Raw genomic sequence first — 26,596 nt, 5'->3', positions numbered from 1 at the left:
CCTCCAGGCAGCAGCCAGCAAGGAGCTTGAAGCCCTCAGTCCTAGGGAATTACCCTGGTAACAACCTGAATGAGTTTGGAAGCAAATTCTTCTCTAGTCAAGCCTACAGATGAGAACATTCTGGCCAACACTTTAAAACTGTAGGGTAATAAATGTGTGCTGTATTAAGCCTTATGTTTGTGTTGTTTGTTACACAGCAATAGAAATGAATATACTGTTTGTAAGATGTACCGCAGTGGTTACCTTTACCAGTGATCTTTGTGTTTTTTTTGGTATGAAAAACAAAGGACAGTTTTGCTAGGCATAAAATTCCTGATTGGCAGTTTGTTTTCAGCAATAAGAATATGCCATCCCACTGCCTTCTGGCCACTGTTGTTTCTTAAGAGAAATTAAGTGTTAATCTTATCAAGGAATTCTTGTACATAACGAGTTACTTCTCTAGCCCCTTTTAAGATTTCCTCTTTGGTTCTGACTTTACACAATTTGACTACTATGCGTATAGATGAGTTTATCCTACTTGGAGTTTGCCAAACTTCTCAGATGTATAGTTTACTATTTTCCATCAAATGTGGGAAGCTGCAGCTATTATTTCTTTAAATATCTTTTTCCACCTCTTTCTCTCTCTCCTCTCTTTTCTGGCTCTCCCATTACGCCTCATGCATACATCAGTATTTTTTTTTTTTAAATATTTTTATTTATTTCTAGGAGAGAGAGAAAGAGAGACAGCGTGAGTAGGGGAGGGTCAGAGAGAGGGAGACACAGACTCTGAAATAGGCTCCAGGCTCTGAGCTGGCAGTCAGCACAGAGCCCGACGTGGGGCTCGAACCCACGAACCTTGAGATCATGACCTAAGCGAAAGTCGGACGCTTAACCGACTAAGCCACCCAGGCACCCCCATACATCAGTATTCTTGATAATGTCCCACAGATATGTGGGGCTCTATTTTTGTTGTTCTTTTTTTAATATGTTCCTCAAACTGAAATAATGTCTGTTGATCAATTTTCAAGGTCACTGATTCCTTCTTCTGCCAGTTCAAATCTGCTGTTAATTACTCTAATGAATCCTTTATTTTAGTTATTATACTTTCAGCTCAAGAATTTTTATTTGGGGACACACATGTATATTCACATATATGTAAATTCTCTCTCAGTATTGCTAGTGTCTATTTGATGAGCCACTGTCATCACATTTTCCTTTAGTTCTTTGAATGTAGTATCTGCCCTTAGTTCTTTGAACACATTTATAATGGCTGCTCTGAAGTTTTGTTAACTAAGTATAGCATCTGGGCCCCTCCAGAGACACCTTCTATTAACCGGCTTTATTTATTGTGTAGGAGCTATACATTCCTGTTTCTTAAGCACATCTCACAATTTTTCTGAAAACTGAAGATTTTAGACTGTATTGTAAGCACCCCTTGATTGTGGTCCTCATCTATTCCAGGTGGGATGGTGCTGCTGTTTGTTTTAGCGAAATGGCCAGCCTAATTATACAAACTCAGTCTTCTCTGCAGCACGCAGCCACTTACATCTCTGCTTAGTTATTATTAAATTCTGGCTTCTAGGGGCCACTCCCAAGAATAATTTATGTTTGGCAAAAATAACTACCAATGACTGGTCAGAGGTTGTACTTACACATCTCGAATAAGCAAGGCTCTCACACTTTTTGCCAAGGTGGTATGCAGCATACAGGCTGAGGCGCACATTTAATATTCAGCGAAGTTACAAGTGTGCCCTAGCTCTGATCTTCTGGTCTCAAGTTCAGCCAGGGTTGAGTACGTAACGAGGGTTCTATGTGGCCTTTCTTCAGCATGCATGTAGCCTTCCAATTCCTTCCCAGGAACATACAGAAGCTCAACAAAGCCCAAGTGGCTGTCTCATTCTCCAGGTCTCCTATTAAATGTGAGGGTACTGTGTTGCTCGCTCCAACCAATATCACAGCCTGAGGCAGCTGTGCTGCTGGACTTTGTAGATTGTTGGCCACCTAATTTGAGGCCAGTGTTATTTTCAACAATGCTCCAGGCATGGGGCATCTCTGCTGAGCTCCAAAAGCAGGTCTGCCCACTGGCAGCAAGGGGACTGCCAGCCCTCATGATAATGTGCCACAGAAATTGTTGGGGGACAGAAAGGGCAGATGGGGACAGCCACTTTGGGTTCAGTTTCTTATGGAAAAAACTTAGATAACTGATCTAAGATGGTTCTTTTCTACTATAAGCATTGAAAGTTATAAATTTCTCTCTAAGCACCAAATACATCCCATAAATTTTGATATACTGTATTTTCATTAGCATTCAGTTCAGAACTCTGTTTAATTTCCAAACATCTAAGGCTGTCCCAGATATCCTATTGTTGTTGCTTTCTAATAAAATTCCACCGTAGTCAGAGAACATATTCTTACAATTTCATCAACTTTATCCTGGTATCCTATCACGTACACATGAAAAAAATGTAAATTCTGAAAGAGCTGAGTGCAGTTTTCAAAAATATCAAGTAAGTCAATGTGTTTGATGTTTTTCAGATTTTCTCTAGTTATTGATTTCTTTCTAGGCATTCCATCAATTGCTGCAAGATGCTACAATTTTCAACTGTGATTGTGAAACTGTCCATTTTTCCCTTTAACTATCAATTTTTTGTCTCATGTATTTTGGGCTCTCTTCCTGTGTACACATCCTATGATCTTTATTCCTCCTGATGAACTGTCCCATTTCTTCAGTTCTGCTAAGAGTTTATGTCTTAAAATAGATTTTCTATGTTAGCTACAGCCACTTTGGTGTTCACTTAAATACCATTTACATGGTATATCTTTATCCATTTATCTACTTTCGACCTATCTGTATCTCTATACTTAAAGTGTATCTCTTGCAGGCAACATTTCATGGAGTCTTATCTACTTCTCCTTTGTGACAATTTCTAGCTTCTTACTGGGAGTGTTTAGTTCATTAATGTTTAATATAATTATTGATATAATTGAATTTAGATCTACCATTTTATTCGTTTTCCATTTGTCTCCTCTACTGTTCCCCTTCTTCCCTTTACTGTCTTTTTTGTACTATTAGACCATGTTTTAGCATTCTATTTTCTCTACTGACTTTTTAGCTATACAATAAAACCTTGGTTTGCGAGCATAATTCATTCTGGGAACATGCTTGTAAATCAAAGCACTTATATATCAAAGCAATTTCCCCATAAGAAATAATGGAAACTCAGATGATTCGTTCTGCAACCCGAAAATATTCACACTGTAATCAAATACTGTAATACAATATAAAATAATAAAGAAAGTAGAAAATATAAAGAAAAATAAACAAATTAACCTGCACTTACCTTTGAAAACCTTCGTGGCTGGTGTGAGGGAGACAACAGAGAGGAGGGTTACTGTGTAGGATGGCTTTTGCTATCATTAATAGAATCACAGCTATCTATTGACTCAATGGAATCTTTTCATGCAACTTTAACAGAGAACTTATCCAATGACAATTGTTTTTGCCTCCTTTTGAGGATTTTGCAGAAATGTAACACTGAATTGATGACCACCCACAATCCCAGAGAGAGAGAGAGAGAGAGAGAGAAGAACCACTGGCCTCAGTTGTGATGTGACATTCAGCAACACGTACAACTCGTATTGCAAGACATCACTCATTTTATCAAGTTAAAATTTATTAGAAATGCTTGCTCGTCCTGAGGAACACTTGCAAAATTTCACAATCCAAGGTTTTACTACTGTACACCTTTGTTTTTGTTTTTTTAGTAGTTGGTCTAAAGATTGGAAAAATATACATTAACCTGGTCAAAGTCATAACCAGGATTTGTACAGATGTACTATTATATGCATCTCATTTGTATTTAAAAGCAAAATCCTAAAATCAGGAAAATATGCATATAAGCACCATACCCTAGTTCACTATACATGTGATTACTCTTTAAAAAAAAGTTTTTGTAGCACCGAATGCAATTAGCTAAGTTACACAGGAACAGACATTGAGTGGGGATCTAAAACAGTTATACACTGAGCTGTATTAACACAGGATAGAAAGGCAACACTGATGGGAGGAAAACAATCTAAACAAACACCTAAAACTTTACTAATAATTCACCACAAAATACAAAGTTGAAAAATCAGATGGTATAATGTCTCTAAACAGGATTTCTCCCAGACACAAATTTTTTTCATTAATGAAAAACTGAAAATTTAGAGAAGCACAAAAAAACCATCATTCCCTGATAATTACTCTCAACACCAACAGTAGACTTGCAGTTTTCTTGTATACCTTTTAAAAAATTACACATACTGTGATCACAATCTACCAATTTAATCTTTTCTCTATATTTGGGCATGAGAATTTTAAAAATTATATGAAAATGAAGGGTGAAATTTCCAGACACAAAAAAAATTCCTTCATTTAGGATGGATTTCTTAGAATAAATTAATTAGAAGTAAATTTACTGGACAAAAAGATCTCCCAGTTCTAAGGCACTAATACATACTTCCAAACTGCTTTCTACAACTGCTTTCATAAATTCCTACCATTAATGTCTCTGTTTTATCACAATTAGGATAATAATTTGCAAAAATCTTTCTTTTTTGAAAACCAAAAATTAATTTCTACACTGCTATGGATTTCTTTGATTCATCCCTTGCCTCCCTAACTTATTTTCATGTGTTTCACCATGAGGATTTTACCTACTGTATCAAGAGGAACTCTGAGATTCTTTCTTCAGGTTCCTATGGTGGTTTGCTTTATGGACTTAACTTTTAGAGTTTCTGTTGACTGCCTACAAAGTCAGCTACATGAACCCAATCTAAAGATAAACACATCTAAGACAGGGTCTCTTAGTGTTACTTTCATAAAATGTCCAACATGATCTCAGAAATTTTAGAGAGATTCCTAATGGGACAATCTTTATTTTAATACCCATGATAATAATAATGGGTTTCTTATACTTCCCACTATCATAATACAGACTCCTCTGCATAACTTCAACAGCACACTAATCTGAACAGAAGGATTACCAAGGATTTGTAATGTACTATTACTAATTATTAGTTATTATATTGCTAATATATTATACTTCTCTTATATGCATTATATTTGTGTTTCATATTTGATGTTACTATTATAACGGTTTGGGGGCACCATGAACTGCACCCACATAAGATGGGAAATGTAAGCAATAGCAACCGGCCATTACCCCATCTCTCTATCTCCCCTCCCTGTTCCCTGAGACAGAACAATACTGAAATTAGGCTAATTTATGGCCTATAATGGCCTCTAAGTGTTCAAGTGAAAAGGAAGAGCCATGTGTCTCCCACTTTAAATCAAAAGCTAGAAATGATTAAGTTTAATGAGGAAGGCGTGTCGAAAGCCAAGAGGAGCTGAAAGCTAAGCCTCTGGTGCCAGCTAGCCAAGCTGTGAATGCAAAGGAAAGTTCCTGAAGGAAATGAAAAGTGCTCCTCCAGTGAATACACAAATGATCAGAAAGCAAAACAGCCTTATTGCTGATACAGAGAAAGTTTTAGTGGTCTGGACAGAAGATCAAACCAGCCACAACTTTCTCTTAAGCCAAAGCCTAGTCTAGAGAGCCAGGCCCTCACTCTCTTCTGTGAAGAGTTCAGAATGGGGAGGAAGCTGCAGAGGAAGAATCTGAAGCTAGGAGATTGGTTCTTGAAGTTTAAGGAAAGAAGCTGTCTGCATAACATAAAAGTGCAAGGTGAGCATCAAGTCAAGTGCTGACATAGAAGCCGCAGCAAGTTACCCAGAAGATCTAGCTAAGATTGTTAATGATGGTGAATACACCAAACAATAGATTTTCAATGTACACAAAACAGCCTTCTATTGGAAGAAGCTGGATGCCATGTAGGACTTTCATAGCTAGAGAGGAGAAGTCAATGCCTGGTTTTAAAGCTTCAAAGGTCACGCTGACTCTCTTGTTAGGGGCTAATGCGGCTGGTGACTTGAGTTGAAGCCAGTGCTTATTTACCATTTCTAAAATCTTAGGGCCCTTAAAAATCATGCTAAATCGACTTTGCCTATGCTCTGTAAAGAGAAAAAACAAAACCTGGATAACAGCACATGTGTTTACAACATGGTGTACAGACAAGACCATTCTAAGCCTACTGTTGAGACTTACTGCTCAGAAAAAAAGAGTCCTTTCAAAATGTGACTGTTGACAATGCACCTGGCCACACAAGAGCTCCAATGGAGGTGTACAGTGAGATAATGTTGTTTTCATGCCTGCGAACACAACATCCATTCTGCAGCGAATAGATCAAGCAGTAATTTCGACTTTTAAATCTTATTGCTTAAGAAATCTATTTTCTTAAGTCAGGCAGAGAAGGACAGATACCATATGTTTTCACGTATAGGTGGATTAGGAGGAACTTAACGGAGGACCATGGAGGAGGAAGGGGGAAAAAATAGTTGGGGGGAGGGAGGCAAACCATGAGAGGCTCTTGAATGCTGAGAACAAACAGGGCTGATGGTGGTTGGGAAAAGGGGAAGTGGGGTGATGGGCACAGAGGAGGGCACCTGTTGGGATGAGTACTGGGTGTTACATGGAAACCAACTTGACAATAAACTATTTTAGAAAAAAAAAAAAAAAAATTTTTAAAAAAAAAAAAAAAAAAAAGAAATATATTTTCTAAGGCTCCAGCTGCCATTACAGTGATTCTTCTGTTGGATCCAGGCAAAGAAAATTAAATATCTTCTGGAAACAATCCACCTTTCTAATTGTCATTAAGGACATTTGTGATTTGCAGGAAGAGGTTAACATATCAACGTGAACAAGAGTTTGGAACAAGTTGATTCCAACCCGCACGGATGATTTCAAGGGTTCAAGACCTCAGAGGAGGAAGGGACTGCAGATGTGATGGAAACAGCAGGAGAACTAGGATTAGAAGTGGAGCCTGAAAGGAAAGACTGGGTGGCACTGTTGGTTGAGCATCCAACTTTGGATCAGGTCATGATCTCTCAGTCTATGAGTTCAAGCCACACGTCAGGCTCTGTGCTGACAATTCAGTGCCTGGAGCCTGCTTCAGATTCTGTGTGTGTGCGTGTGTGTATACATGTGTGTGTGTCTCTATCACATACACACACACACACAAACTCACACTCTGTCTCCCACTCACACTCTTTCTCTCTCTCTCAAAAATAAATAAAGATCAAAAAAAAAAATAAAAAAGGAGTGGAGCCTGAAGATGAACCTGAACTGCTACCATCTCATGATCAAACTGGAACAGTGAGAAATTGCTTCTTACAGGTAAGAAAATAGTTACTTGAGATGGAATCTATTCCTGGTGAAGACACTGTAAAGGTTATTGAAATAACAAAGGACTTAGAATGGAACCTAAACTTGATAAAGCAGCAGCAGGGTTTGAGAGGTGACTCCAATTTCGAAAGAAGTTGTGGGCAGCAGGCTATCAAGCAGCATCGCGTGCTAAAGAGCAATGTTCATGAAAGGAAGAGGCAACCGATGTGGCAAACTTCACTGTCATTTGAAGAGATTGCCACAGCCACCACACCCTTCAGCAGCCACCACCCTGATCAGCCAGCAGCCATCAACATCCACCAGCAAAAGGATTAGGAGTGGCTGAAAGCTCAGATGATGGTCAGCATTTAGCACTTAAATATTTTTTAATTAGGACATGTATATATATTTTTAAACATAATGCACACTTAACAGGTTATAGTATAGTGTCAACATAATCCTTATGTGTGCTGGAAGAACAAAGATTCATTGACTTGCTTTACTGTGATAGTCACTCTACTGCCATCGTCTGGAACCCAACCTGCTGGATGTCCAAGGAATGCCGACAAAGAGGCAAAGTGTAATTTTTCTGCACAAGCCAATGTTTTATATCCATGAGGTCTACCATGGCAGCTACTAAGCACATGAAACATGGCTACTCTGACTGCAGAACTAGATTTTTAAAATTTCATTTAGGTGTGCCTGAGTGGCTCAGTCGGTTAAGTGTCCGCTTCAGCTCAGGTCATGATCTCACAGTCCGTGGGTTCAAGCCCCGCATCAGGCTGTGCTGATAGCTCAGAGCCTGGAGCCTGCTTCAGAGTCTGTGTGTGTGTGTGTCTCTCTCTCTGCCCCTCCCCCGCTTGCTCTCTGTCTCGGTTTCTCAAAATAAAGACATGAAAAAAAATTTTTTTAATAAAATAAAATTTCATTAAAAAATTTTTAATCTCATTTAAAATTTCACTTAAATGTAAATAGCCATGCCTGCTAGGTACGGCCTAGGTTTAAACAAGAAAGAGAGCTTCACTTTTGTTTCTACCTTCTGAAATAGAGGCACCATTAGCTAACCAAGTCAAACTCGCTCATTTTCTCAATGAAACTGGATTCCTCCCACAGTACCAACAAGTATGGCTTCACACAGCCACTCCCTGACCAGGCTTCCCTGGTGGCCACATCACTGGCATCCCAATATGGTCCCAGAAAGCCTGTCATCTATGAGTTTTGCTTAGAGCTGTCATCATTCACTGGTGGTTTTACTGTGCAGGTGAACAGATTTTACAGTAGTGAGTGGTTTGTATTAAGCATCTACATCCCGTTTTTCTTTTTTTATTACTTTTTAAAAATATTTATTTATTTTTAAGAGAGACAGAGAAACAGAGTGTGAGTGGCGGAGAACAGAGAGAGAGGGAGACACAAAATCCAAAGCAGGTGCCAGGCTGAGCTCAGCACAGAGCTTGACGTGGGGTTCGAAGTAACGAACCACGGGATCATGACCTGAGCCGACGTTGGACACTTAACCAACTGAGCCACTCAGGCGCCCCACGTTCCGTTTTTCTTAATTGCATTTGGTTAACTTTCCCCTGCTCATTCACCAAATGGCAATCCTTTTCTCCCCCAGGCCCCAGACCTCGGTTATCTTCATTTCTTTCCACTGCCACCACATAGCCAACCACTCTATCAGCAAAGCCTGCTGGCTCCACTTTCAAAACCTCTCCAGAATCTGACCACTTCTCAACACAGGACTGCTCTTGTCTAGGCTGAGTCGCTAGCATCTCCTGCCTCAACTATTCCAAAGCTTCCCAATAGGTGTTCCCCTTTATCTTTTGCTCCTCTACAATCCATCTTCCTCAAGCCAGAGTGAGCCCTTCAGTAAGGTCTTCTCATTCTTCAGTTGAGAAACCTTTGATGGTTTTCCATTCTCAGTTGGAACAAAGTCCAAAACCTTTGGAACCATCAAGGACCTATGGAATATGTCAGCTCATCATCTCTTTAGCCTGGTCGGCCCCCTCTCTCCCATCGTTCTGCTCTTGCTGTAGTCTTTCCGGCTTTGTCTTCAAAGTGCTACTTATGTTCCCTTCCCAGAATTTGTGCAGCACTTGCTTGTTCCCTTTACCTCTTTTTAAAAAAATGTTTTTAAATGTCTACTTCTATTTGAGAGAGAGAGTGAGTGAGTGTGAGCAGGGGAGGAACAGAGAGAGACGGAGGCAGAATCTGAAGCAGGCTCCAGGCTCCGAGCTGTCAACACAGAGCCTGACACAAGGCTTGAACTCATACCTGAGCCGAAGTCGGCAGCTCAACTGACTGAGCCACCCAAGCGCCCCGGTGTTCCCTTTAAGATTTTTCTGCCAGATTTTCTCATGGTCTGGTTTTCATTTCTTCCAAGATTCCATTCAAATGGCACACTGGAGGCCTTCCCTAATACCTAATTTAAAACAAAAGCCTGTACTTCTTTATCCCTTCTCTGCTTCATCTTTCTTCACCGTGCTGATCACCACCTGGCATTGTACATTTCACGGTCAACTTCCTTCATTCAGAAATGCTTAAGTGCTGGGGTGCCTGGGCAGCTCAGTTGGTTAAGCGACTGACTCTTGATTTTGTCTCAGGTCACGATCTCACTGTTTGTAAGTTTGAGCCCCTCATCGGGCTCCACGCCGATAGTGCAGGGCCTGCTTGGGTTCTCTCTCCATCCCCCAACCCCATTTGCACACACTCGCTCTCTCTAAAAAAAATGTAAGTGCCATGACAGCAGGGACTTTACTCTGTTGCTATATTCCCACTACATTCAGAACAGTGCCTGACACAGAGCAGGTGGTCAATAAACTTACGGTGGGGTGCAGGGAAATGAGATCACAATTCTGATCAAGAAATACGCACCCACCTGCTCTTGCTGAGATTTTGGGCCCTTTCACTAAGTTCACATACTATCACCAGTGAATTTGCTAAAACGCAAATCTGTTTCTGCCACTCCTCTCTGTCAAATGTCAGATGGCTGATACAAGTCCATAGAACAAATTATTGGATATGCTCTAATCATACTGACCTCTTCTCAGTTTTTAAAATCAAACATGCCCCTTTCCTTCTCCTACCCTTCACACCCAGTGTCCTACGTGTTTCAGACAATCCCACATCTCTGTCCTTCCACTGTCTCATCCCTGCCCCACCTTTCAAGATCTCAAGTCAAACCAAGTTTTCTCTAGTAAACCTCCTTTGCTGTGGCCCCCACACCCACCCCTGCAACAGTGGGGACCTTTTATACCCGGCACTTAGCTCATGCTGTTGGAACTGCATTGTATCCTTATAGGCGGGCCATACAGATTCATAGTTAAGACAGTGGGTTTGAACCCTAGCTCCACCATTTATAGGGTGAATGGCCTTGGGCAAATTATTTTCCATTCTGTGGCTCAGTTTCCTCAATGGAAAAACTACTACTCACTCTCACAGAACTGCTGTGAAGCATTAGGCTGGTACTAACTGCTCAATAAACGTTGGCCCTAAATCTATCCACCCACTTGACTGTGAAGGACCAGATGGCTAGCAGTGTCTGCTCATTCTGTATCTCGGTGCCTGGCCCAGAGCCTGGCATATGTTAGCTGCCCAATGAATATCTGCTGAATAAATACATGAATAAGTGGTTTATGGAGGACCAACTGGCCACCCCATCTAACTATCTTTATGAATCCTCTCCCCACTCTCATGGGATTGGGGGGCAGGAGGAGGAGGAGGGGGAGAGAAATGAACCTTTGTTTCTTGTGGGTTATTTGGCTCACTTACCCACACCTGAATTGGACTTCAGTTCACCTTAATATCCATCACAAAAGATAGGTATTAACAGGAGGGGGCCAATCTGGAAATTTTCAAGCTCTTAAAGGAACTGCGGTTTTAGGAAAAAAGCAGGTATGACGAATTCAAACACCCTTCTAATCCCACCCCAAGGCTAGCCCATTTTCAATCACTATCTTTTAAGAAAGGATTAGTCTTATCTCTGTATGGCCCCGGACCAATTCTGTTAGATAGTTGGTTATGTTTCCTCTCTCTCCTTGAGAACAAAGCAGATATGGGTGCTACCCTCAGGAAGCTTCAAACTAACAGGAAATACGTATATATTTAATAGAACAATACACAAATAAATCATTACGCTTGTGATAGGACAATGCAGACAATAATATCATGCAACAGAAGGATCTGCCCAAGTCTGGACGATAAACATGAAAGCTGACGGAGAAGCAGGCATGAAGGAGGTGAAGGTGGCAGCAGTGGGGTGACAAGGGGGAGGCAGGGAGACTCAGCGGGTCCTGTGCAAAGGCCTCTGGGCTCAGGGGATGTGAACACAGAAGGGCTGCGGCTCAAACATGAAGCTGGAAAGATACTGCAGGGGAGCCAGACATCACAGGCTCATACAGGTCACATTAAGGACTTTGACTACTACCCTAAGAGAGATGGAAAACTTTCAATGATTTTAAAACGGAAATTATTTTTATTATCATTTTTATCACAGATCATTCTGTGTGGAGACTGGCCAGGAGGGGGCAAGACTGGAAGCAGGGATGAGGGAGAACATCATCACAGTCCCAGCGAGGAACAAGGTTTCTTTGCCCAAGGGGGGCGGGGGCGGAGGGCAGTGCCTCCAATGAAAAGAAATGCGAAGATCTGGCAACTATTTAAGAAGGAAGAATGTCAAGGGTGGTTTCTAGGTTGCTGGTGTAGCAGGCTGTAGGGCACTGCCACCTGTGAAAGAACACGTCCACGCAGCAGCCTGTGCTGTGCGTGAGCCATGAACAAGCAGAGGCTTAACATGAAGCTGGACATGCTGGACTAGAGGTCAGAAGGAGGCTTGGACTAAACACACAGCACTGCGAAGCATTACCTGTGGCCAAGGGCACAGGGGAGGAGGAAAGTTCTTCTCCTGTTACTATTTCCAAATTGATACATAACGTGCTAGGAAAAAAATATTTCCCAAGCCTTCTAATTCTGCTAGGGTAATAGGAATGAGTAAAAGGTGTTATATAAAAACAATTGAGGGGCTTCTCCAAAATATTTAGTTCTGTTGTTTTATAATTTTATAAGAAAACATAAAGGGCTTAGAGTGGGCAAGGCATCCTTAAAGAACAAGGAGATTTGCCGTACTCGCCTCCTCCTGCAAATCGAAACTTTAATTATAGAGTGATATTAATTACAACAGTATTATACTGACTCAGGGTTATACCAACAGACACTAGATTTAATGGAACCATGCGTACATTAAAACTTAATATCTGAGCCAGAAAGGCATAGCAATGAGGACAGAAGCGATGGTTTAGGCTACCCTTATGGGGAAAAAATGTGAGATTGTACCTGACCATCTCATACAATACACCAAAATCAATACTGGATAGATTAAGGACCTAAATGCCATAAAACTTTTTTTTAGAAGAAAATACAGGCAAATAAATGACCCATCGGTATGGTGGACAAGACACAAAAAAGCACACAACCTAAGGCAAATGAAAAATAAATTTCAACTACAATCAAATGCAAACTTCAGCCTAACGAAAACAAACATGACATCAAGACTGTGATAAAGCTAAAACTGGAGAGAAGACTGATAGAACATATATCTAACAAAGAAGAATGTATGAATAATTCCTACAAGTCAGTGAGAAAAGGACCAGCAAAGCAGCCCAGTCTTGCAAATGCTTTGTTACTCAAGTGTCATTTCTGGAGAAGCAGCAGCAGGGTGGGAAGGGAAAGGGGAGGAGAAGAAGAAGAAAGAATGAGAGAGAGAGAGAGAGAGAGAGAGAAGCAAATCACACAGAGGAAGAGCAAACCATCTTGTGATGGATGACTGGCAAAGGTGGGGAACAGGCAAGATCCCCACCTGGTCAGTAAGGACAGGGCTACCCTAACCTTCTTTGGAGGGCAACTTGTCAAAACTCTATTGAAACAAAATTTAACATCCTCTTGATTTGGCAACTGCACTTCTAGGAATTATCCAAGAGATAAACCCTCACAGATGTTGAAGAAAAAAAAAAAAAATCAGCCAAGGACATTCTCTGTAATTCTCTGTTTCCAGTAGTAGAAAAATTAAAATCAAAATGTCTAACAATGGGGGATAAGTTTAAGTAAATTACTTGTGCAACAGAATCTGAGATAGTGTCAACAGTGATAAGAACTATTGCTTAGGTAAACTATTAAGTGGAAAAAGCAAGATGTGGAATAGACTATTAACAAAAAAAAGAAGCAGGCTAGAAGGTGGAGGATGGAAAATTATATGCACCTAGATGCACAGATTATCTCTGTAGGAACACAAAAGAAACCAGTAAGAGTGACTGCCTCTGGGAAGCGATGTCAGCGACAGGTACTAGAGAGGTGTTTTCCCCTCACTGAACAGTCCAGAATACCTACCGTTTGGTTTTTAACAACGTATGTTACGTTCTCGACAAATAAAATCTGCTGAGAAAATTTTAGCCATCCTCAAATAATAACCAATAAAGAATGGTTTAGAACACATATTATAATTAGCAGCTAAAAAGAACAGAGTAAATCTATGCATATTATAAAACACACGCAAGTATTTTCAGGGGTAATGAAAATGTTCTAAAATTACTTGTGGTGATGGATATCCAACTCTATAAATACGCTAAAGGGCGCTGAACTGTATGTACACTTTAAATGAATGAATTGTAAGGTATGTGGATTCTACCGCAATAAAAGCTGTTAAAAATATCTATACACACACACACACGCACAGAGGGGAGGGTGAGTGAGGAAACAGGTTCAGCAAACTGTGGCCCACAGGCCAAGTGTGACCCACCACTGGTCTTTATAAAGTTTTATTGGCACACTGGCACATTCATCCACTTCAAATTGTCTATGGCAGCTTTCACGCTAGCTACAAAGGCAGAGTAGAGTACTTATGACTGAAACAGCAGGGTCTTCAAAGCCTAAAATATTTCCTACCTGGTCTTTTACAGAAGAAGTTTGCCAACCCCTTATTTTTTTAAAAAAATCTTAAGTTGTATAGTTCAGCATAAAACAACAGCTGCAGCATAGGATAACATGGTCAGCATGATATTACTTATGCTCTAAAACTACACACAACACAATATGACATATTTTCTGTAAGTGTAAGTAACAGTATGAGGAAGTTATCCCAAACTCCTATCTATGGTTACTCCTGAGAGGGAGCAGGCAGAAAGGATTGGGAGCTGGGCAAAAGGGGTCTTTGGCTTTATTTGCGATTTATTTGAAAATTGTTTCACTTAAGGAGACACAGTAATATTATTACCTGGGTAATTGACTTTTTTTTTTTTTTTTTTGTTAATTGTTTAAAAGCAGGCTGACAGAAGCAGAAAGTAACGGGACTAGGTAGTAAACTCTGGGCGTGCCTGGGTGGCTCAGCTGACCAAGCGTCTGACTTTGGCTCAAGTCATGATCTTGCAGTTCGTGAGTTTGAGCCCCACGTCAGGCTCTGTGCTGACAGCTTGGAGCTTGGGGCCTGGAGCCTCTTTTAGATTCTGTGTCTCCCTCTCTCTCTGCCTTTCCCCGCTTGCACTCTGTCTCCCTCCCTCTCAAAACTGAATACACGTTAAAAAAAAAATGTCAACTCTGAACTTGATAAGCACTGCCAGAATTTTTAAATGTTCTGATCCTATGGCTTTCAACTTCCCAGATCTTTCTCTTGTTCCTCGTCCGTATTTCCCCTTCATTAACTTCAGGACTGAGGTTTCCAAAGCGCAAGGTGCGATAAGGGAAGAGCCAGGGTGGCAGAAGGGAGGGAGGACAACTACAAACGAGGCATGGACAGCGAATGACTGGGCCCTGTCCACGGTCCACTGTTTCAGGGATTTAGTTCCTATTTATTACGGGGCCCCAGTGGGGGGGCGGGGGGGGTGAAGACTCGAGAGTCTCAGGCTTCGCATGGCTCTGCAGTTAGTTCCCACTCACAGCCTTTCACGTAATTCACACGACCTTCAAGAGAGCCCTGGGACTTCTAAAGTTTTCTGTACTTCAGGTAGGTTTACAAGTTTGACTAGTCTCGTAACACAGTACACCTTAAAAATGAAACCAAATGGTTGTCAAAGAGCAATTCAGGCCCTGAGAGGGGCACGTGTGGAACCGGAGCCCCAACGAAGCTGCTTTACACCATAATTTACAAAGATAACATGGGTACGGATACAAAATACATCTAGCCCATCTTTGGAACATTAAGTAGAAATTCAACAGGGAAAAAAGTAAACTAGTCTGGGACAACTGTTAGTTCTTATTAGTTACGGAAACTGTTAACTATGGGAATGGACAGTTTTTCAAGGCAGAAGCATTAAATGTCAGATGTCGTTTCCAACTGTGTATATTTATGCACAACGAGACCTCAGATAATCTACCTTCTAACCTACAGACTATGTACAGTTCTGGAAAAGGCAGGAACTCTAAAACAGTAATAAAAGACATCATCCAAAAGTTTTTTTTTTTAAAGAGGTTAACTTCAAAAGATAGGACTTCATTAAGGGCATGACACTTAAAGAGACCTGTGCTAGGTCTGTTTCCATGAGCAATCATCAAACGGGAAACTTGTGCAACTCTCTAATTGTGGGTCCCACAACCACTTCTGCTTCTGAAACAGAAGCAACCGGACAGCATGGAGGGTTGCTTTTACTTGAGGTGCCCTGGGAAAATATGGCTGTGTATAAACTACAGTCACGGTGGGAAAAAGAGCACATTACATTCACCAAACTGCTCTTTATAAACAATCTGGTTTCAAACAAACCTCAGCACACTTGCAACAAATCTTCACAAAGGAGAGAATAAGAAGGTGGGCAGCAACCAAAGAGAAGCATTAAACATTATATACACATACACATATATTTAAACTATATCTAATTTAAGTTTCTCCTTGACAAAAAAGGCTTGCTTACAGAAAACTCACCTCCATGTTCTAGAAATACTCGAACACATCTTTCCTTCCCTCTCGCTGCAGAGAAGTGAAGCAGGGTCCAGCCATTGGCATCCCGGCCATTTGGAGAATAGCCTTGTTCTAACATCTTCCGTACTGTGTGAACATCCCCGGCCGCCACTGCAGCCTGGATCTGCAATTCTTCCTGGAGTTCAGGGTTCCTTCGGCAATGGTGGTGTAACATCCTAGCTGAGTCCACTGTTTACCAAGGATTCATTAGGTCACAGGGAACAGCCTTTAAGGGGAGGGAGAAGACGTGAAATTAAGAACAGCCAGCTCTTCACAGTGTGTCCATTAAATAGCACAGAATTTTCCATTGTTAAATCACATAAGTCTTACTTATGAGTTCATCCTACAACTAATAAACATGGACCTCTTATAACCAACACTTTGGTAGCTTCCTGAAGATGATAAAAGATTTCAAACAAAAAGCCAGGCACAAAGCCCTAAACTGCAGTTGCAGGAAATTTCTTCTGTAGTCTTTTGAAAACTCGAAGCAAACATCCTATGAACACAGCGGCATTATTTTAGGGATAATGGAAGGTGATGCTGGGCAGCTAGAAAATGGGAGACAACAGGAGTCAGATGAGTGCTTGTCTTAAGAGTTTGATTTCCCTGCGGTGCCGTGGGGCTTAGTCGGTTAAGCGTCCAACTTCGGCTCTGGTCACAAGCTCACGATCCTTGAGTCTGAGCCCCGCGTCAGGCTCAGCTCAGTTCAGAGCCTGGAGCCTGCTCGGGATTCGGTGTCTCCCTCTCTCTCTCTCTGCCCCTCCCCCACTCAGGCTCTGCCCCCCTCTCTTTCTCTCAAAAATAAACATTAAAAAAATTTTTTAAAAAAAGAGTCTGATTTCCCCAATGTACCCAGTTATAAACCACTCAAGATTTCGATCGCAGATCAGTGAGTGAATACAGGTATGAAATGGCCAATTCATAGCCTATGAAGATTAAAGACTCTGAGAAGCAGTTGAAAAAAAAGGAAAAGAAAAACTTTCAGATGTCTCCCCTAAAGTATTTCAATATTTTCTTTTTAGCCCCAAAGGGTGAAAGGTTTGGGGGGAAAGAAGTGGGTGGGGTAAAGTAAAATGCATAGAGAGTATGCATTTTCCTTTTATTTGTTTCTTTCTATCCTCCCCACTTTGTTATTTGATGCATGCATGATTTACCACCCCTCTTTTTCTGCCACATTATCTTTTCCACTTTTCTAATTTCAGTTTTCTAAAAGTTTTACTTTCATTGGCAAAGTACCAAGATCACACATAATATTTAAAACCTGTAAGAACTGGGGCACGTGGGTGGCTTAGTCAGTTAAGCATCTGACTTTGGCTCAGGTCATGATCTCGAGGTTTATGAGTTTGAGTCCCTTGTCAGCCTCTCTGCTTGTCAGTGCAGAGCCGGCTTCAGATCCTCTGTCTGCAAACCTCCCCCCCCCCCAAAATAAATAAATTAAAAAAAAAGAAAACATACAGAATCCAAGTGAGATTAAAAAAAAAAACCTGTAAGAGTTGAAACCTGTTGATTCACCACATGAAAAAAGTCATTTAAAAAAAAAAGTAGCATCCTGGGACTTCTGCACTCTCTAATAGGTCACAAAAGAGGTGTGTACTCAGGCTCAATGTAAAATGAGATCTCCTTCATGCAAAGGGGAAAAAGTCCAAATTGAACTGTGAAAAGTAGCATCTTACATGTGTGTACAAAAACTTTTTCAGTACATTTTTAAGCTTTCCAGAAGCTTACAGAAGCTTAAACTAATGTGCTTCTAAGTAGCCATTCCATCTGGGCTAATTTTAAGGACTAGATTAGACTCATCTCCTAATTAGGTGGCTTCCATTTCTAAAAATAAAAAATTATGTGATAAAGTCCTTTAAAGACACTTTGGTCTCCTATGTAGGTTAGACATCTTGGGATAATCTTGTTACGAATAATAATTTATCTTGTAAAACCTCTTGCTATAGATTGTGCAAAGGTAAACTTAAGCCTGACCTAGGTCAAATCATCACAGCTTAAGAGTACAATCAAATATCCTATGTTGTTTTATAAACTGAAAAAGGTTATTTCAAATTCAAAAATATTACTATTAAGTAATACAATTTAAAAATATCAGGCTACTGCTACAAAGAGCTATTTCCTAAGAGAAAATTCAGAAATGAGGAATTTCCTGAATTCTTCTCCTTAATAAACATGATTTCCCCCTTATCTCTTCACTTAACTACTTTTTTAATCAACACCATAAAACTAAGTCTCTTGTCCTAAAAATGTTAAAACCAAGAACGCTTTTAAATAGGTTTTTGTGTATTTTTAGAGTTATAAGAGAAGATGTTGAAGATCATTGGAAGAAATTAATGAAAACTACTACTATATGCTCAAATCAACTTTAACAGATTTTTTTTAAAAAAATGAGACCATTACCTTGGCTCTCAAATGAGGTCTACCGTGTAAGATTCAAACAGTACCAAAAAATAAATAAATAAACCTGGATTTTCTTGTGTTTAGTGTATTCAGTTGCTTTGAAGGGAAAAGTAAAAGCTATATGGATTTTCTTCCTCAGGGTTGCACAGATGACCAATGACCCTGAGTCACTTACCTTACGGAAGAATGTCTCTTCTCCTGATACGTGGATTGCCTAATAACCATTGTGCACATACAGCATTGTGAGGAGGAGGCTCGGAGTGTGTCCAGATTGCGGCGTGAATGAGCTTTCTTAACCTAAAAACAAATACCAATTATGGGAAGATTCCTAAAAATAACAAGGAATCAGAGCTGCCTACACACTCTACCTTTCGATGAGCTTAAATTTTAGCGCTTTACAACAAACATCCAGAGCTGAGAAAGAACACAGGTCAGTTCTTAGAGAAAATGATCTTGAGACTTAAATTAATCTCTAAACTGATCCAGGATATGGTATATTTTCAGGGATTTTTTTTTCTTAAAAGGACAGTTTTTTGAAAAAGAGTAAATTAAAAAAAAAAAATCACACATTTGAAATTCAGATGCAAGCACAGGTTCCTTTTATCTTATCTTTTGCTCTTTTCAGAATATATTTTCAGACTTGCTTCATCTGAATTACTTTTTAACTGACGCTGTTAGGCGCTTGCAATTTCTAAACAGGACAAAAAGGAAAGTATGTGTTCATTCAATACAGTAGGTGGCCAGGGCCAAAATGGAATCTATGACAACCAAAAGGAGAGTGTGTCTTTAAATGCTGGCTCTTCATATATATGTCCCAAAAAACATTATGTTAATCATTTCGAAATGGTTATTCCTTTATATATACATCAAACTGCATAAAAGATGAACAACATTCTTGCCAGCTTCCCTATATGAGTTCATTCCCTATATGAATTCTCTACAACTGAAAGAAAAAAGGATCTTTCTTCATATGGAGTAAATCCTAGGTCTGTGAACTCCATTAAGGAGAGGAGCACATGCTAAGTGACTTCCACACTTTATGCTCGAATCACTCTACAAATTATTCACTGGGAGAACTACTACCCCATCCCAGTAGGGTGGGTATGCTGAGCCCTCTATCACTTAAACAGGAAAGACTGACAACCTGATATACTACGGGGAAGAGTGGCGGTCACAGGTGCCACTGGTTCACACCAGAATTTTCAACCAATCCACATCAGTATATAGTCCACTTTCACCCTTTCCTTTTTCCACACCTTTTTCCCCCTTGTCAAACTCATTCAAGAAAGGCCAAAGACTTGGCCAACATGCACTTGGAAATAATACTTAACTTAAAACTGCCTATCATTTCTTAAAAAATGAATTCAAGAATTAGACATGATCAGAACAACTCCTACAAGGCAAGCTGCAAAAAATGCAGAACTATCCTTACAGAAATGCGCTCAATTCTGAGAGCGGGGCAGGGATTATACAAGATGAGCCTGGAGCGCCTCACTGTGCCAAAAAGGAAGTGCTCAAAGAGAAATGCAGTGATGGGAGAATGTCACAGGAACATGGGAGCCAGCCACAAGAGCTCTGAGTGGCCAAGATAGAACGATTTGAACAAGATAATGTAAGCAGTATGGATTCTAACCCAAAGTCTAGAATAAATACCAAAAGGCCCATAATGCTCTGATTCAATTAAGGGCGGAGGAGACAAATCTCCTGTGCAGAATTCCATGTTAAGTGTATGGATCCCCCCTACTCAGGGGAGGTAGCACAACTCCCTTCTCCTTTACTGTGGGCCATGTAGACACTTCCTTCCCATGAGGACAGCATGGAAAAGGAAGGCAAGAGCAACTTTAACAGCGAGAAACCGGAAAAACACTGCCTCAGCCTGGTGACCACCATTAACAGCCAGCTATGCCAAGTCATGTGACTAGTATGCTATGAGGAGAATGGCAATTTACCTTGGTGATCTTTCTCTCCAAAGCCCATAGCCCCCACCTAATCATGAGAAAAATACCACACAAATTCTAGTTGAGGGGCATTCTAAAAAATACCTGCCCAGTACTCCTCAAAATGTCAAGGCCATCAAAAACAAGGAAGTCTGAGAAACTATCATGGCCAAGAAGAGCCTAAGGAAACAGGATGACTAAATGCAATGTGGTATCCTTGATGAGATCCTGGAACAGAAAAAGGGTATTAGGTAAAAGCTAAAAAAAGTCTGAACACGGTATGGTTTTTAATTAATAATCACGTTCATTGTTGGTTCATTAAATGTGACAAATCCATCTATTAATATAAGCTGTTGGTGGAAACCAGGTGTGGAGTATACGGGAATTCTGAACTATCTGTACAATTTTTCTGTAAATCTACCACTATACTAAAATTAAAAATTTGTTTAAAAAATGGGAACAGAGGTCTCCAATGATGAGCCTCCAGCATTTTCCACAAATGAACAGGCGATTGCTTTCCACACGCGCTACATTTCAAAAATCTGCATTTCAAAAATCAACGCTGCAGGATGCCTTACTTCTAAGAGTGTCCTTGGTATCTGCTGCCTCCCAAGAGAAGCAGAGATGGGCCTCAATGGTTTTAAGCCTTTTAGGAATCTGTTTCTCATGCATTCTATCTACCCCATCTCTACTTCAGGGAGGCAGAGGGGCTAAGTGGGGAGGAGGGCATGCAAGGTGGGGGGCTTAGGGGAGTAAGAAATGGTACCAATTTATTAATAATAAGAAGAAAAGGCTTTGTGTTAAAGGATGAAGTGACTATCTCTCCGAAAAAGAAAGATGCACAAACAGCAGTAACTTGCAGTAATGCCTTATGAGCTACTTCAATCAGACAAATAAAGTCCTCAGGTCCCCTGACAGTGTGTTTGGCATACTGGTAGGCCTTGGCCCCGGGTGTTGCCCCCGGTAGAACTTTACTAGAGAGTTCTGCATTCTTAAAATAAATCAGATATATCTAAAAATGTTAAGATCATTTTTCCCTTCTGACAATACCAAGCGCTATAAACAATAACTATAGGTTTCGACCAAAAAAGCACTCTTTACATGCAACAGTTTTTACTGGAGAAAACATAAGACACGCATACACCACGCACACACTGTCCCTTGTCAGCTGCATGCCTTAAATTATGAAGGGCAATGACTTATCACCATTACCAAAATATCCTCACAGTCCAAAGCACCAGACAAGTAATTTATTTTATCTTGGTGTTATTTTAGGAGAGTTTGCACTGAATAGACTATAGTTATCCACATACGAATACATTTTTTAAAAAGGCTACTTAACTTAAAAAGTAAATACAATATCTAGTACTAAACGTACTATTAAAAAAAATCAGAGAGAAGTTGGGGTGCCTGGGTAGCTCAGTCAGTTAAGCATCTGATTTTGGCTCAGGTCATGATCTCACAGTTTTTAAGTTCAAAGCCCTGCATCGAGCTCTCTACTGTCAGTGCGGAGCCTACTTCAGATCCTCTGTACCCCACTCTCTCTGCCCTTCCCCTGCATGGGTTCTTTCTCTCTCTCAAAAATAAATACTTTAAAAAATATATCACAGAGAAGTACAGACATGAGATTGGAAAAAAGTCTATTTTCCCTCAAGGAGTGCAGGTCTGAAAATCTGATAGTTCATGAAGACGTCACCAATAAAATAACAGAATATGGCCAAGGAGGCTATTTCCTAGAGAAATAAATATACAATGTAAGCTGTTTTAAATTAATGACTCAGAATGACTAAAATTCTGAGGGTAAATCTTTAGAAATTCCATTCCAGGTTACAGTCAGAAAAGAAAAAAAAAAAAAAAAAGACAGACAAGACTTCAGAATTATGTATCAAAATGAACCACTTCCCCAATGTGTCTCATTTTTATATGAGGTTTTACTGCATGACAGTGTGTTGAATAGTGTTGTTTAAATTTTATGAATCCATCTCTTCTAATCTATATCGGGTCAAAAGGAAATCATGTAGGCCTCTGAGCTTTTACACTGTTGACCATACCAGAAACTATACATTTAGGAAATAAAATGTTAACACTGGGGTGCCTGGGTGGCTCAGTCGGTTGAGCTTCCCACTTGAGCTCAGTTACGATCTCGCAGTTCACGAGTTTGAGCCCTGCACTCCGTACTGACAGCTCAGAGCCTAGAGCCTGCTATGGATCCTGTGTCTCCCTCTTTCTCTCTCTGCCCCTCCCCACTTCTGCTCTCTCTCTCTTTCAAAAATAAATAAATAAATAAATAAAATGTTAACACTAAATTCCATAAACATGCCAAAGGAATTTCATTAAGTTAAAACTAAACTTCTTGCTTCACATAATTAAAAGAAGTTTATATTCACAGAACAGAGTGAAGAGTAAAACAACTATAAAATAAAATATATTTAAGACCGGTCTAAAATTGTCTAAAACTTTCACCAGATTTGCCACATGTCCCCAATTTCCTCTGGCATAAATGATTAGCCACTAATGGCTCTTTGCATATTATTTTCACTAAAAGTCCACACATTTTTGGATTAGGTGATACAAATTAGAACTGTTCTTTCAGATTTCACACCAACTAGAAACAAGATAACAGCTTGCTACTCAAAAAAGGAAATAAGCATTTCTTTGTAGAGCAGAGAGAGATACAGGCTGGTAAGAAAATAAAATCAGCAACTCCAAGCATATTGGCTCTGAGAAAAAAAAAACAAAACACCATTGGGTCCCAAGCTCTAGGAGGGAAGACGGCTGCAGAAACACTATGAAGCCCAAGTGTGCAACATGGCTAAGGTCTATGCTGACCAGCACTATTTGTACGATCAAGAGCCTGGAACCCAAATTAAAGTAGAGTGTTTTTTAGTATCACTCCACATGGTTAGCATGGTGTTGATGTTCTAAAAGAAGTAAGGGTATTCATATTCCCTCCAAATTACTGGGCCTCCGTGTAACACAAGGATGTGTTATCATGCACAACTTATCTATAATTCTCAAATGTTCCAGCAGAAAAACCAACCATTTTCACGGAATGTGAAGGAGGCAAGAGAAGAAATTGTATAATTCACTTATCCAGACTCAAGGCAAGGATAAAATCACAAGTGCTGTAAATGAGGAGGTCTTGTCAATATTATCTTATTAACCCTTGTCTGGCTTCCTCATCTTAGCAGCCTTACGTCAGTACCTAGAAGGTTTGCGAGAAAAGAGACAATCGCTCTCCTTAGGTAATGTCTTCAGCTGAGAATGAAATAAAAGGCTGTAAGTCAGATATTCGGTAATATATAAACCTTATCTGACCTTAGTAGACTTTTTAGGAATAGTATGAACTTCTGTGTTACCAAAGTTAAATGTGGAGAAAATACATACATGTAAAATATAATATTAAATAATCATGCATGGTATTACTTCAGGTATAAAGAATACAAGTTTAAAGCTACAGCATACTTAAAATGCATCACTGTACATCTTCAGCTAAAATCAGTTATTCTCTCCAGGTGACTCTAAATCTATATTTGGTTATCAGATAAATCAGGCTCTTTCCATTTTTTTCTCTAAAAACCTGTATACCCCGCAATCGAATTAACACCAAGTTAACTACCAGTCCAAAAAACATAAACTACCTAACTGTCCACACTGGTAAATAATTACCCATATTAAATGTTTTAAATATTCGACATAGTCTAGGCCAAACACTCTCAAATCATGCTAATACTAGGAATAGATGCCAAGGATTTATAAATATATTCCCTAATCGTAGAAAAACCATTAAAAGCTGAGAGGAGCAATGAAATATTATTTAAGCAATGAGAATGACCTGGTTGGCAACCAGAAGAAAGCAGTGTTCTCTCTGTTACCTTACATGCCTGATTTGCCACAGACCTACACCCTTAACCATCTCAGGTGGTAACACCCCTTGCAAATGAAAACATGCTAGAGTCCTCTCTAAAGTAGAAAAAATATGCAAGTGAGAAGGCCTGAGTAGAAACCACATCATTCATCTTTACCTTAAAAGCATACTTCAACTATTTTAGCATTTAAGAAACAAAAATTCCTAGAGTAATCATTGGGGATGTCTCTGGTGATCTGCATATTTGCATAATGAAAATTGCATTTGACTTTACAGGCTTCTGCCTAGCTTTTACTGAAGAGAAGTGGACCCTATATGCACGTAAAGGCTGCCCTAAATGTTCACCATGGAACAGTCACTGGAAGATACTGATTTTCAATTCCATTCAGTAGCACACACTCTCCCTTTGGAGTCCAGTTCCATGTCTCATGAATATGCAAACCCTCAGAGCACTTAAAAGTGTCTTTAGCAACATCTTCACAATTCAAAGAATGAGGAAAGGCATTAATTTCTTTTGGGGGAAGGCAGAAAGTCCAGTGGAACAAAGTAAATCAAAGATTTCCTAACAACTTCTGCTATTTTAAGTACTTCTTTGTACCTGAAATTCCCTAAACAATCTGAGATATTAAAATAACTCTGAGATTAACAAGTCACTTTATACTCCTGTTATTGGATGTTAGCAAAGTCATTCACTTGACTAATTTGTGAATTAACTCTTATATAATTTCCCTGATCATATTCCCTCTTTAGGAATTACATGCATGTCCTAAACTTACCTTTGGTGCATTTTTCTGAGGCAGCAACAAAATACAGAAATGTGACCACATGAATTAGATGCTGAAATTTCAATCTAACAACTTATCTGTAAGGATTCTGAAATAAGAAACCTTATCTATGAAGAGTGCATGAATAAAGCCCTAGATTCTAAACACACAAAAACATTCCGTTGTTTTCAAATTCTTGAGTGTCAAATGATTAACAAAATATTGTATGAAGTTTTTTAAGTTCTTCTAGAAAATCCAAGGTGTCACAAATGTTACTACTTATCATTTTATAACAGTTTCAGAACCCATTCCCATCTGTCACACAAAAACACATAAAAGCGGGAAGAGTTAGTTATAGGCAAGTGCTTCAGGAACAAATATTGCTTTCATACTATCCACGCTGTTAAGGTACACAGACTCACTTTTCACTAGAAAAAAGTCAAGTTATTTTCTGAAACTCATAAATTTCAAGCCATTACTGTGTCTTCCTCTACCAAACCCCTGTCAGTTAGTTTACTCAAAAGATTTTCTGACAGATTTAGAGGAGAGGTGATAGGAAAACATAAGGGGAAAACAGAAAATCGTGGTTTAATTAAAAAGCAGAGTCATTCAGAATTAACAAGCAATTAACAAGGAATTGAGGAATTCCTCAGAGAGTAAGGTGGGGGGGAGCTACAGAAAGGTCCCAAAGTCTCAGAGCAGGGTAAATGGTACAGTGTACCGAAAGATATTGCAAAAGAAAAGAAAAAGAAAGAAAACACAATGTACAGAAAAGGGAAAATACGTTTCTGGGATAGAGAAGTTATTGTTAATTAAAATCTTAACGATGAGACACCAACAATGTTTTATTTTTGCTGGGAAACTGGATGCCAGGAAAGAGTTGCATTTCCACGTAACCACGCTGAAAATAAAGCAATGCTTAATGAGGTAGGGGCTAGAAATAAACAATGGGGGAGGGGAGGTCTGGTTTATTACCTTTACAGAAGATGCTGGTCAGAGGCTCGCGGCGGCTTCTCTGGTGGGTGGCTTGACCCCTTCCTGCTCTCTCTCGTCTTCTCTAGTCAGCTCAAACCTGGAAAGCAGAAACCAGTGAGTGGTGCAGGGACCCAGGGGCGAGGAGGAGGGGGCTCTGAGAAGGGGCAGCAAAAGGAAGAGTGATAAGGGCAGGCAGGAAGAAGCAGGGATTCTTCTTCCCGGCCAGCCCCCTTCCCCTCAGGGGAGGTAACTGACTTTACCTGTCTCCTCAGCTGCTGCTTCTCTTCCTCCTTTCAGCCTTCTCCACACTCACCAACTTCTCCATTGAACAAACACCCCAGGCAGGGCCGGACACGGGTGTTCCTGATCCTTCTCGGTGCCTCACGGCCCCAGCCCGCTGAGCATCAAGACAGCCGAGCAGAATGAGGGCGACTATCCTGACCGCCGGGCAGCCTCGGGGCAGGGGTGCGGGGAGGAAG

The 26,596-nt window shown here is 40.1% G+C and overlaps 1 protein-coding gene across 1 annotated transcript in view; it reads right to left on the bottom strand.

The window, feature by feature from the left end:
- The window catches only part of ASB7 (ankyrin repeat and SOCS box containing 7), a 52,034-nt gene extending 25,444 nt beyond the window's left edge, over positions 1 to 26,590 (bottom strand). The window contains exons 1-4 of the mRNA XM_077762393.1: positions 26,378 to 26,590; positions 26,118 to 26,214; positions 18,749 to 18,870; positions 16,141 to 16,402 (exon numbers count right to left, since the gene is read on the bottom strand). Coding sequence (XP_077618519.1) covers positions 16,141 to 16,351 — 211 coding nt within the window. The 5' untranslated portion in view covers positions 16,352 to 16,402; positions 18,749 to 18,870; positions 26,118 to 26,214; positions 26,378 to 26,590. The remainder of the gene's footprint in view (positions 1 to 16,140; positions 16,403 to 18,748; positions 18,871 to 26,117; positions 26,215 to 26,377) is intronic.
- Positions 26,591 to 26,596: the final 6 nt, after the last annotated feature.

Source organism: Crocuta crocuta, unplaced genomic scaffold (assembly GCF_008692635.1).
Source record: "Crocuta crocuta isolate KB4526 unplaced genomic scaffold, BGI_CrCroc_1.0 scaffold93, whole genome shotgun sequence".
Taxonomy (NCBI): Eukaryota; Metazoa; Chordata; class Mammalia; order Carnivora; family Hyaenidae; genus Crocuta; species Crocuta crocuta.
Note: the sequence above shows the minus strand (reverse complement) of the source record. Positions and strands in the feature narration are given on the sequence as shown.